Source organism: Hyperolius riggenbachi, chromosome 4 (assembly GCF_040937935.1).
Source record: "Hyperolius riggenbachi isolate aHypRig1 chromosome 4, aHypRig1.pri, whole genome shotgun sequence".
NCBI classification, from domain to species: domain Eukaryota; kingdom Metazoa; phylum Chordata; class Amphibia; order Anura; family Hyperoliidae; genus Hyperolius; species Hyperolius riggenbachi.
This window is the reverse complement of record NC_090649.1, coordinates 477,507,812-477,520,693: the sequence shown is the minus strand read 5'-3', so window position 1 is coordinate 477,520,693 and position 12,882 is coordinate 477,507,812. Positions and strand designations below refer to the sequence as shown.

General features: G+C 43.0%; 1 protein-coding gene across 6 annotated transcripts in view; it reads right to left on the bottom strand.

Annotated features, from left to right (window-relative positions):
- Positions 1-428: 428 nt before the first annotated feature.
- Positions 429-12,882, bottom strand: part of PROX1 (prospero homeobox 1) — a 143,664-nt gene continuing 131,210 nt past the window's right edge. For 5 of the 6 annotated variants that reach the window (XM_068232956.1, XM_068232952.1, XM_068232953.1 and 2 more), the window contains one exon: positions 429-8,423. In XM_068232956.1, the coding sequence (XP_068089057.1) occupies positions 8,235-8,423 (189 nt within the window). In that variant the 3' untranslated portion in view covers positions 429-8,234. The remainder of the gene's footprint in view (positions 8,424-12,882) is intronic. The other variant, XM_068232958.1, reaches the window with a different exon arrangement.

Genomic DNA, 12,882 nt, shown 5'->3' with positions numbered 1-12,882 from the left:
AGCTACCTAATACTTGGGGTCCCCTCTAGCTACTTAATACGGAGGGTACCTCTGGCTAGCTAATGCTAAGAGGCACCTGTGGGTACTTACTCTGTGCTGGGGAAGTTAATAAGGGAGAGGTTTCAGCTGAGCCAGCCAGCACACTTGTGGCGTGGTTCGGCGGAGGGTTTATAGGTTCGTGGAGGGTGAAGACTAGAGCGCCAGAACATCTTTACTTATTATCTCCTGTGATGTAAATCCGATCCTGCATGTAGCAACTAATTTTTCATGCCCAGGTGCCCCTATTGGCTGCAACCGCCCAAGGCGCGGGCCATTGTGGCCTTTTCCAGAAATCTGGCCCTGTTTAGTTGATGTTAAAGCCAACCCTGCAAAAAGATGTGTTTTATTTGTTAGTACTGCAAAAAAGGGGGGTAAAACCCTTCTTTGTAACAGGTTTTATTTATGGAAAAAGCCTGGAGAAAAGGTAAGAAACTCCCCGGCTGGGCTTGAATCAGCATTGTAGCGAGATACATTCTAGTCTTTCTATCTCATAGATTTCAGTCAGAAGCAACCCTCTGTCAACTTGCAATGCTTGTGCAATAAAGTGCTCCAGTTCAAAATATTCCAGTTTTACTTATAACCAACAAATGAGATCACTAAATCCAGTTCATTTCAGGCTTCCCCCTGTAAATGTAGTAGAAATGTTCTATACAAGCTGGTTTTCTTTATGAAGATTGACTAAACATGAATTCCTAAGCAAGAACCGCACAGGGTGTCTAACCAAACCGTCAAATATTTTAGAGCCTACCTCGGCTGATTGCAAGGCTTTATTTTTAAGGTGGGTCCATGTCTCTTGACAGGAATTTCACCATGACAACCATGCACTCATCTGAGAACATGTCACATGTCACTTTATATCATTCCTATTGGCCTGTTTCACCTACCGGGTCATGACTAGCCATGGCTTGGGTAAAAATGTCACCAGCAAATGAGAAGCCATCTTGGCTGAAATGGGCAGCTGCCTACAAAAGTGGACCATGCCGTTAACATTCAGTCATAAAAAACGTTTATAACATTAAAAAGTAGAACTCCACTTTTGTTGAGAAACAAAATGCCCTTGGCTCAAATTCATTCATTTTGGGCAACATCATTTCCTATGCCTTGCTTTAGCTTCTTGAGCAGAAAGACAAAAAAAAAAACATTCTACAGATTTCTAACACCAAAACCCTTATAGTATACGTTATAGTATGCTGAAAACTGCAGGTGTCTAAGTAGAGTTGCAATGCTTCCTGTTCTGTGCAGCCAGTTACTCATGTAGGTAGACAGGCTCTTCATATTGAACACGTACTAATAACATGGTTGGAAGGAAAAAATGATTTGAGCTGACTAGGAATTCTAGGCATTCATAGTTGTCTAAAAACTAAAGGGGCAAGATAAATGTAATTACATTAATCTTAAAAAAGTTATTTGTGTGGCTCTAACATTCATCATAGCATTTTTTAAAGTGTACCCAAGGAGGTCCAAAGGCTTTCCTATCTTTAGGTAAGTATATTTCACCCGAAGTTCGCCTCACACTCGCTTTAGTATGAAAGTAAAACAAAAAAAGGGGCAGATTACCGTGTATTCATGTGGACCTTTTTCTATCTCTTAGTAGGAGTAGAAGTTTTATTTAGGCCGTGGTGAAAGATAAGAGCCAGTAAAAGATGCTACTCAAATGACTCCCAAGCAATAGGATGAGCGGGGCAGCCGTCAAATCGTTACTTACAAAAAGTCAAATCTGACAATGAAATTTGTTGAAGAACTTCATTTTGAATTTTGCTTCGGGCTTCAAGGATATGACCCTTATGTGGTTATATGTGGTTAAGGGCTACTCCACAAGGGTAGGCCCGAAGTTTTTTAAATATTTTTTTGTTTTTTGTTTTTAAACAACACTTATTAAAATTAGTTTATAATGAATTTTATGTTTTTTTTTTTTTTTCCTCAAGGTTCCAATTTTAATGGTTTTTTCGCGTTTGATTAAAGCTTAGAAGCCAGACTTTTCCTCTATATTTGGGGGCTCTGATGAAACATCTTCAGGACAAAGGGGTATTTGTATGAAGATCTTGCAAAAGAGATAGTAACGTTAATAATTACATCAGAGTCCAAGGCATCCGAGGGCGAGACACCATGAATGCCGATGACACGGACACTCCCGGGGGACGTTTCTCCTACAGGGGTGTACTTTAAACTTTTTATGTTGATAAGGATAAATCTCGCAATAGCAGCCCTTGACTTTCTTATTCCTGTCAGATAATGTTTCCTAATTTCTGAAACTTTTTTTGTCATGTTTGTAAAAAGATACATGACATCTAACCCATTTTGCAAGCCTTTGATCGTAAAACCTACAAGATTCCAAAGGTGTTAACAAACCGCTAATATCAAAAAGCAATGAGGAAAGTGTAAAGTAAAGTTAATATACCTTTCTTCTGGGGGGGTTCTAGGCTCGTGTTGGCCCTGGGCACAGTGAGCAGTGAAAAAATCAGTGGTCCCTTCACCCGCCAATGTCAGTAAGGTATCTTATGCGTGGTAAATGGCCACGTCTGCTGTGGGCACTGCATAGCTGCCTTGTGCTCATGAAATTTGCTACGCCCCCCACCATCTCAGCATGTTGCGTCCTTTCTCCACCCTGCTGGGGGTGGGACTGATGGGAAGAACCTCCTAGCGATTAGGCTGCAGACAGTGCCTTTACTTGTGACGCACGCAGGTGCTGGCCCAGCACACAGATGCGGTGTCCCTGTGACCTGCTGTGCTGCTACTGGCACTGGCAGTCCCTCAGTGAACGCATGTGGTGGCCCTCCCTGGGAATGGTCGCCCTGTCCACGTGTACAGATGGCACAGATGGTCCAAAGCTGCCCATGCTATATTTTCTTTCAGAGTATTTATTTAAAAAAAATACAATTGCCAATTCCTACAACTAAGGGATTGAACTTCTTGGAAGCCATGACAACAGTTCTCTGTTTAGAGTACAAACTGGCTAGATACACCCCTGCCTTACTATTTGAGTTAGCTGCACAGAAAAAGGACCCATTACAAATGCACTACCCCATTGACCCTACTATCTTCATTTTTACCCAAGCAGCTCGGTATAACCCAACACCACTAGGAAAGTATAAGGGACTAAAAGAAACTGAAAAAGCCCTCCTACTAAAAAGCTCAGTGTAATTTGCCTTCTTAAAACAGAAGTTATTTGTGGTAATTCAGCTTTAGGTGAGCAACTGTAGTTACCCACAATGCATCACTACTGAATATGCCAATTAACTTTTAATGCCCCTGAATCCAGGCTTACATCCAGAACCGCTCATGTGTAAGAACACTGTAGAATGGATGTGCCTTACATGCGCATAATAATAAGTAAGGGCGTTGAAATAACCTTTCCAAAATATAGAACTGAACTGAATGGATGGCATTTTGATGGCAACAAAAGCGGAGATTCCCCTTTGTGCAACTGTTTGTGCAACTGTCACCTTTGTGCAACTGTCTCAGTCCTGAGTCGTAAACTATGTCCTGCTCACTAAGCTACTCTCATTGGCCGACTGTTACTAGGCAGATGTTCATTAATAATTCTGCCATCAGCATCACATGATTGATATGATGTCAGCTGACCAATGACAATAGCTAAGTGAGGGAGGAAGGGGGGGGGGGGGGCACAGTTATGATGCATGTCTACGTCTCGCACCATAAACAATTGGACACAGGTTTACTTTAACTTCCAGTGGTGACCAGAATTTACTACAGGTCTCACAATGCATTCACAGTGGTTCTAACCCCGAGGCAACCACAGGGTTAGTGGTTTCTGTACAGTAAGTGGTTCCTGTGCCACCACACAGGCCTTCTATCCACCTGACCCAGGCTCAAGCCTTCAGGTTAAGATGAATTGTCATATAATGGGCCACGTGCACAAAAAATGTCTGATTGAGGAGTGTGTTGCCAATGTCCAGTGTGTAACTAACCCACGTCAAGCTCATTTTCCAGTTTGGGTTAGCCAATAATAGACAACACAGACAGTTTTTTTGTAACACAAGGACCAATGTTTCTAGAACTTCCTAGTCAGGTCCTGTGTGGTCACATGACAGGCTCAAAATGGTCGAACCCTCCTGTAGGGCCTACGTAGCCGAATTACAGTCAAGCAGCAAAAGCAGATAAAATAAAATAAAAAATGTATAAAACTCCCTATAAGTCATGTAGCTCTTCCTAGACAGTCTTTTGATTCAGAATGCCTTAGACCTGGCTTCTTTTCTCCACACACAATTGGGGTCTGTAAAGCAGTAGTAAAGTTATTAGTCATCATTATGCTGTCTTTTCCTATTAGAAGGTTCAAGAGTAGCACTGACAGCACAATGCTGTCCCTCCCTCTCGTAGACTGACAACTGCTGTGCAGGGAATTACAGAAGATTCAGATAAACATGTATACTATCTGTATATATTTATACAGCTTTATATACCAGCTGTGTATAAAATGCATTTCAAATTTGCTTTAGTTTTTTTCTTTAATGAATACCTAACAAGATTAAATGGTGGCTTCTAACCGTTGCCTAAAATTTAGGTAAAAAAAAGCATTAAAAAGTGGAAATTGTGCTCTAAGCTGAGGCAATGCTGTTTATCCAAAACTAATTCATTTAATTATAACATTCATTTAATTATTTAATTATCCTGCTTGCCTGACTAGGCAGAATGCACAAAATGGCGGCACAAAAGATGGATGCTTGCTTTCCAACGTGCCTCATCAAGTTTCCTAAAAAATATCAACTTTTGTATGTGCTGTATATTTCACCATGACAATTTTTGTAGGCCTACTCAACACCCAAAAAACACGTCATGGCATTACCTGAATGACATTAAAAGAAGGTAAGCTTAAAGAGGAACTGAACTGAAAATAACATAATGAATACAATTGCTTATGTTTTACAATATTCATTCATACAGTAAATTATTTAGTCAGTGTTTTAGCATTATAAAATCTTTCCCCAGTCCCTGATTTACATTGTGAATTTATTACAGGTGGTGACCACTTTAATTCTGCCAGGTGATCTGTACGGAATGTTCGTTACTGAAAGTTCTATGCACAGAGGGAGATACTGCTTCCTTGGCAGTTGGAAACAGCCCTTATTTCCCACAATGCAATGAGGTTCACAGACAGCAAACTGTCAGGACCATGGCCCTGACATCATACCGTGGGAGGGGTTTCGCCACAATATCAACCACACAGACCCCTCCCCCCCCTTCCCCGATGATCTATTAGAGAAAAGGTAAATATTTCTAGTGGGAAAGGGGCTACTGATTGGAATGAAGTTCAATGTTGGGTTAAAGTTCCTCTTTAAGAGGAACTCCAGTGAAAATAATGTAGTAAAAAAAGTGCTTTATTTTTACCATAATTATGTATAAATGATTTAGTCAGTGTTTGCTCATTGTAAAATCTTTCCTCTCCCTTTACATGGTGACATTGTTACTGTGGGCAGGTTATGTAGCTGCTGCTAGCTGTTTTGGCTGTTAGAGACAGCTGTAAACAGCTAATTCCTGTCTGTGAACATTGTTACATTGTGGCAGTTTGCCCAGAGTACCGCGGTCCCAGAGCTTCTTGTGGGAGGGATTTCAGCACAAAATCAGTCATACAGCGCCCCCTGATGGTCTGTTTGAGAAAATCATTATATTTCTCATGTAAAAGGGGGTATCAGCTACTGATTGGGATAAAGTTCAATTCTAGGTTGGAGTTTCTCTTTAAGTTACCTTCATGTTTTGCATGCAACATATCCCTCTGGAATGTTTAGACTAAAGTGTAAATGCTCTCTGTACAGTGCAGTCGGCCATTTTGACAACTGAAAAAATAAAATGCCCTCATAGAACAGGACAGCAGCTCATGAGAAACACCAGCCAGAAATCGCCTTTCTTGTTTCGTCTTCACTAAACTGTAATAGAGCTGAAATCCCGCTGGATGAGGTTATGAGAAACCAATGCCCCTTATTTGTCATTACATTAGCCTCTGTATGTAACCCATCGATTCGCTAGGGAGTACTGGCTTATTAAAACACAAAGTTTAATACACTGAATAGCCCAGTCACCTGTCCAGACATTTATGGGGGTCTGTGGGAAACCCAGACCCGCTGACTGATAATGAATGGTGAGTCATCAAGAATAAAATTCAAAAATAACCAAGTTATATCAGTGAATACACGTTAAAATACCCCTTTCTTGCTGGGCTTCCAGGCAGAACCCACCCATTTCTTTTTCTGTAAAATTGTCCATCAAGCATTAGGGAAAGTACAATGAATTGTCTGAAAAGCTGGACAGCTTGGGGAACATCGAAAACTTTTTAAAAAGCAAAACATTCCAAAAAAGGCAAACGGTAAATTTAAAAAAACATTATTATAAGTTAGTGCCCAATCCGATGAGACTCAAAGAGTTTTCCTACAATAATTTACTACAAAACAGAGAGATTTGTGAAATAAAAGCACAACTGCAGATACACTTTGTATTTTAGGATGTTGATTTTATCGCTGTCTGCGTTCCCATATTGGGGCATGTTCCCTCACTTCCTGTGTTAATCTGCCGTGCCAGGGACGCAGACAGCAATGGTGAGTGGAGAAGTGGTAGAACCTCCGTTGGACTGCTACCGGTGCCTTTCACCTCCTGTCCATGGGACCACCGGGATTCACATTAATACTTAAAGGTCAGCAGAGGTTTCGGAAACAGGAAGTGAAGGATATTATCCAAAATGGGGGGTGGAGACAGCAAGACTAAGACTAAAACTGGGATTGGGCTTTCAGTAATTATTATTTTTGTTCTAAATTTCAGCATGAGATGGTCATAATAAGACCCACGTTTCAGGATAACGGGACTTACAAAAATATACACATTTATCCTTTTGCCCCACCCCCCACTTTTGCCCAAGTGGTCTTTACGGTTAACTGCAGCTGAACCATTCCCGTTATATCCCGAATGGAGTGGGATACCCATAGTTATTGGCCAATGGCAACACAAAAGTCCCAAATCTGCCTTCAGCCCCGTAACTCACCTAGAAGGGGGTGATTTCATTGTTATGGGTCTAACACAATGCATGATACTAGGCTTCGGGATAGAAGGGGAATGGTGTGATTGGTGGCAATCAAACATAAAGCTCTGCCCCGCTGAATGACAGCTTTCTTGAGTGGATGGCAGTGGACCAATAGACATACAGAATGGAGCCATACTTGCTTGTGGTAGAGTATGGACCCACTGACACATGTCCATCTACATCAGGTCCAGGTTGGTCCACTGCAATTCCACACAAGTTTTTCAGGAAGTGGGTTTATTACGATTTCCTCCCAGAATGCCAAGCAGCGGACACCATCACGGCCCACCGGATATGGCACAGTATTTCCATGGTAATCAGATACCCGGCAAGTTTGACATGAGCCTCTGAGGTGGGAGACAGAAGGATAACTGTACTTATATTTGTTAGTTTATCATTTACTGATGGCACCTCTATATGACACACTCTCTGCAGAGCATTGCCCCGTCACAGACAACAGTCATACCTTAATATATAATATCGTTCATAAAACGTTACTAACACAGCACAGCAAACTGAGACCACCTCTGTCGCTGTGACCAGCGAGCTATTGCTCTTGCGATGCAGCCATGACCATTTCAAGGTGGGGGGGGGGGGGGCATCAAAAACGAAAATACATTTTCGCGTTTGCAAATCTGCTCAACAATGTCCTATATTTTCCAGCGCACATATAAAGCGCCGCTTTAGGCTTTCAAAATTTGCCTCTGCATCGTTGACAAATGACAGGTACACTTTGACAACAAATTACGCCAACTGGCTGACTTTTCTGCAGAAAAAAAAACAAAAAACCTGGAGAAAAAGCAGATTTGGAAACCAAAAACAAAATGGACACAAAAATATCAGCTCCTATATACAATATCTGTTCGCGTATCGGGTTACGTCTTCAAATGTTATTATATACATGTCAATCTCACCTCTCTCCACACTCTTAGCGGGGAGCTGAAGAACTCATCGAGTGAAAGTTGGGGGAGACAGGTGTATAATCGCTAGCCGGCCCCTTGCTTAAAGAATATAAATAAAATCCACCACAGTTTCTATGTAGGGGCGTCGCAGATACACACGGATGCACAGTCTTAAATCACTCACACACACGCTGAAAGGGGGGGACAGAAAGAGTAAGGGCGGGGTACAAAGTCATATTTGTACATTCAGAACCCAGCAGCAGCTTTTCTCATTCATGGAGGAGCTCCTGTAAGCAGTTGGGGGAGCGAAAAATGTCAGGGACTTCGCTGTCCAGCTTGCAGATGACCTTGTAGATGGCCTTCTTCCAGGAAGGATCAACGTCTTTGCCTGCGATAATGGCATTGAAAAACTCTCGTAACGTGATCTGAGCCACTTCCAGGAATCTCTCCGGAACCTGCTGATACAAGGAGACAATGGTATTAATAAAGTTTTTAGTTTCAAGCCCCTGATTCTTCAAAGTGGGGAGGGGGGGATTGACAGAGTTCTTCTCGGCAAGGAGAAGGCTTAGCCGGCACCTGCACGTTCTAAAAATGGCAGATGTCTATTGTCATTTGCGTTCTAAGGCAGGGCTATTTATAGGCACCTTTTAATGACAAATGGTCATCTTTGTAAAAGAATAGGGGAAGGAACTTAAGCTGGCGAAGGCTGGAGATCTCGGCAAGAATTTATCTGCTATTGTCTACAGCTATTACCTCTTAAAGTGAAGCTGTCACAATAGCAAATGTTCATGCTGCCGGCCTTGCTCTGTTGCCAGGTTCCCACCTGTCAAGGTCACCCCACGTCCAGCTAAAAGGAAGCCTATAACAAGCCTCGATATTTTAAAGTAATCATGTGATTGATATATATAACGTTAGGCCCATAAATATTTGGACAGAGACATCTTTTTTTCTCATTTTGATTTTGTGCATTACAGCAATGAATTCTAAATGAAACATCTCAGATGTAGTTGAAGCAGGGGCGTAGCAATAGGGGTTGCAGAGGTTGCATCAGGGCCCTTGGGCCAGAGGGGCCCCGAAGGGCCCTCCCTCAAGTACAGTATTAGCTCTCTATTGGTTCTGTGCTCATAATAATCACTTCTATAGATATGTCATTACCAGTTAATGAATTAAGGCAAACCTTAAACCAATATCAAAAAACAAAACAGAAATTCCTCCTACGGTCCCCTTGTTCCAGCGCTGTCACCCGTTAGTAGTCTCTATCCAATGGGTCAGAAACTGCTCTTGCGGGAGGCTTCAGAAGACTTCGGGAGCCCGAGTGCTCCTGGAGGTGGGCAGCTCCGTAGTGCGCCTGCGAGAGCAAACTCTTTCATGCAGTCGCACATGCACAGTGTGGATCCGCCCATCTTTGGAAGCACTCAGGAGACCTCAGAAGCCTCCTACGGTGGGAGAGTTGAATGGCCGTGACGGCGCTAGAACATGGGGACCAGGTGAGGAGCAGGAGAGCTCTATAGGACCCAGAGCCTTCCCTCTCCATAAGTAAGTATCTGTTTGTTTTTTTCTTTTTTAAATTAGCTTCAGGTTTGGTTTAAAGCTGAAAGTCTGAACTTCAGCTGCATCTGAGTTGTTTCATTTTATATTCACTGCGGAAATGTACGGAACCAAAATGAGAAAAAAGTTGTCTCTGTCCAAGTATTTATGGACCTAACTGTACATATCTATGCTATAAAACACTCAAATTGTCCCCACATGGTATACAACTGCCTGATTTCTATATCTGTGATCTCAATCACATACCTGTGATCTGTTGTCTGCACATCAAGTCCGATTTTGACTCTAAAGGATGGTTCAGATGGACGGTAAACACGTTGCTTTCGTCGGGTGACGAAAACACTGTTTGAAAGTAATTAATCACAGTTCCATTCAAATGAATAGGAGGGGTTTTAAATGACTGGGAGAGGTTTTTTTTCACATCGTTTGCATAAACGCTGTGGTAGATCACATTATCTCGTCTTGGACGCTACATATAGTGTCTAAAATGGCTTCGTTCTAGTGGGTCCGTGCTCACCTTGGGAACGACAAAACGTTGGGAACCAAAGTTGAACACTTTTCTGCTCGGTAGCAGAAAAGCGCTTAACATCGGCTAAACGAGCCACCATAAACTATCCCACAGCAGCCCATCAGAACTAGCCCTAAGCAATCTAATATCTCCAGCCCTGTCTTCTGATGTGCAGATAACAAACCACAAGTTATGGAGGTGATGGGGAAAAGTGGGGCAGGGGTGGGGGGTTGAGAAGAGGTACAGTTAAACATACAGAAGTCCCGACATTCTCAAATCTCTTTACAGGAACAAAATCAGTAAAATATTATAATCATTTCATTGAGCAAACAGAAATATTGCATAGGAATACTTTTTGCTCGCTGTACGAAAGTACATCATTGAACTAATCTGTCCTTCTTCCCTCTTTTTCTTTTTTTTATCCCTAGCCTCCTGTTGTATCTGTTACAGCCCAAAACCCAAAGTCAGCCAGTGGGAATTTGTCGGCCATTTCTAGAAGTGGCCAAATTAGTTCCAAGATGACCAGGCAATGTCTGAAGGCACGTCTAAGCCGGACAGTGGCCTGCCAGTGTGTGAAATGCCCAAGCAAAATGTTCGGGATTTTGCCAGTGCTAGCTTCATGGTCAAATTATCCTCCATTGCACTAATGCTTCTATCTCCTCTGCTGATCACGAACCTTCCCCATGCGCAAGGAACAGAAACTTATGCTATGTTGGATCTTAGTCACATCCCTTGGCCCATGGGCGTAACTAGAGGGGTCAGCCCCTGTGACCACAGAGGGGGCCAGAGCGGTAACGGGGCCCGACTACTACTTCACTCCCTTTGATAAAGGGGTCTAGCCTTCAGATCAGGTGGTTTTGTGGCTACACTTGCTATGCATGTGGAGATTACAATGTCTACACTTGTTTTAGGACCTTCGCAACATGGGCCACCACGATGTGAGGGTCACCAGGGTTAGGCAAATGAAAGGGTGAGAATATTGGGGGGTTCCATGGTTTGAAGTTTAGCCCCTGCCTTGGCCAGTTCTAGAAGTGGCTACACTTCTGGTTTTGGCCATGACCCATCCATCCCCATTTTTTACTGTGGGGTGGGATGATCCAAAATGAACAAGGATGGGTGAAGATACGGTATTGGGCTTTCCATCAACTTGTTTGACAATGCAAGAACTCAAGGCTTTGCTCCTGCAGAAAGTATTTTCCATTTCTATCTTGAAAGACCTTCAAGTCGTTTTTTTTTTTTGTTTTTTTAACTAAACTTTTTCTTGCACACTCCGTTTAATCTCGTGTTCTATTCAATTAATAAAAAAAAAGTTCCAGAACTTAAAAAAAAAAAAAAAAAGTTAAAAACTGACAGAACCGACAGGTTTTGGACTAGTCCTTTCCCTCATGGGGGATTCTCAGGGTTTTCTCTGTTTTCAAGAGCATTTCCTGAACGACAGTAAGCTAGCAGCCAGCCTCCGAACTCACTTGCGCACTATTTTGGCAGTTAGACTTGCCAAGTGTCATTCAGGTGATGCTTTTAGAAAACAAAGACACAAAACCTGAGAATCCCCCATGAGGAGATGGACTAGTCCAGAACCTGTTGGTTCTGTCAGATTTTAACTGCTTACTGTTATTTTTTGCTGTAGTGGTCCTTGAAGAACAGAAGATGCTCATTTCAACTTTGGATAGGAAATTCTGAGGGCGCCAAACAACCCCGCCCCCCTCAACCCCTCTTCCCCGTCAAGTGACCTAAATCCTTCACATGGTTGTCCCTACAGGTACTTTCTGCTCAACTTCTTACTCATAACCATGAGTTCCATGGCCTGGGCTTGTTGACAGATTTTTCATTAAGTTAATCAGAGACGTGTCCTCTTCCCTGGAGATAGTTTTTAGTCCTCCACGTTCGCGCTCGCCATTGTTGTCCTTATGCTGTACAAGATTCCCCTCTATCCTCCTCCTCCTTCTCCTCCGCTGCGTTACCTTCAAGGCTGATTTGTTTTATTAAACTGACTGTCCCCAGCATCTGCAGTCCATAATAAAAGCCTGACATAGCAGCCTGGCTGCCTTCTGCGTCCCGCAGATACTCATCATAAGTGTCAGGACGTACCAAGGTTAGCGGTCAGTGAAACGCGGGCGGCTGCCCCAGCCTTGCCAAGCCGGCGCTCCTGGCAGCTAAACGAATGTCACAGAGAATAGACAGGGAATTACAAGAGGTTAAACGAACGACGCGGGTTCTGAACACTCGTAAGAACGGGTTCGTTCGCAGTTCGCGGCCCACGTTCTGGTATGATGGAATAACGTGACCGTTATTTGGAGTAGACCAGTGATTATATCTAAGGCCTGATACACAAGGAAGATAATCACTTCCAATAAACCAAAAAACGTCTGATTGGATTATTCGAGAATCGGAAGTAAATTATTTGGCGAGCCCTTTAGAAGCAACTGACAGGCACATAATTTTATTGGTTGCTAAGCAGTTGGATGTGGCGGGAAATATCTTTCGACTGTCAGGAACAAAAGATCATTTGGAAGACCCATTGCACAGTACATGTGTCAACTTGGCTTCCGTTCTGATCAGACCGACCCTCAAGCGATCTCTTCTAACCTTCCTGTAGCTCTTGATGGCTTTCCGCCATCCTCCTTCCACGGCTAGTGGCGTCACCTGATCTGTGTCGGGTCACGTGACACGCTGGGGGCCGTACATAGGTGCCGGAAAGCTGCTACGAGCTACAGGAAGGGTAGAAGACTGGACTGGAGACTTGGTAAGTATTTTAATCCTGGCAAAACCCCCCAAAACACAGTCCCCATTATTCGCTCAGGCATGAGTTCCAGATAACGGGGAATTTGCTGTATTTGTATTGCTGGTTGTCCTGATTCTAC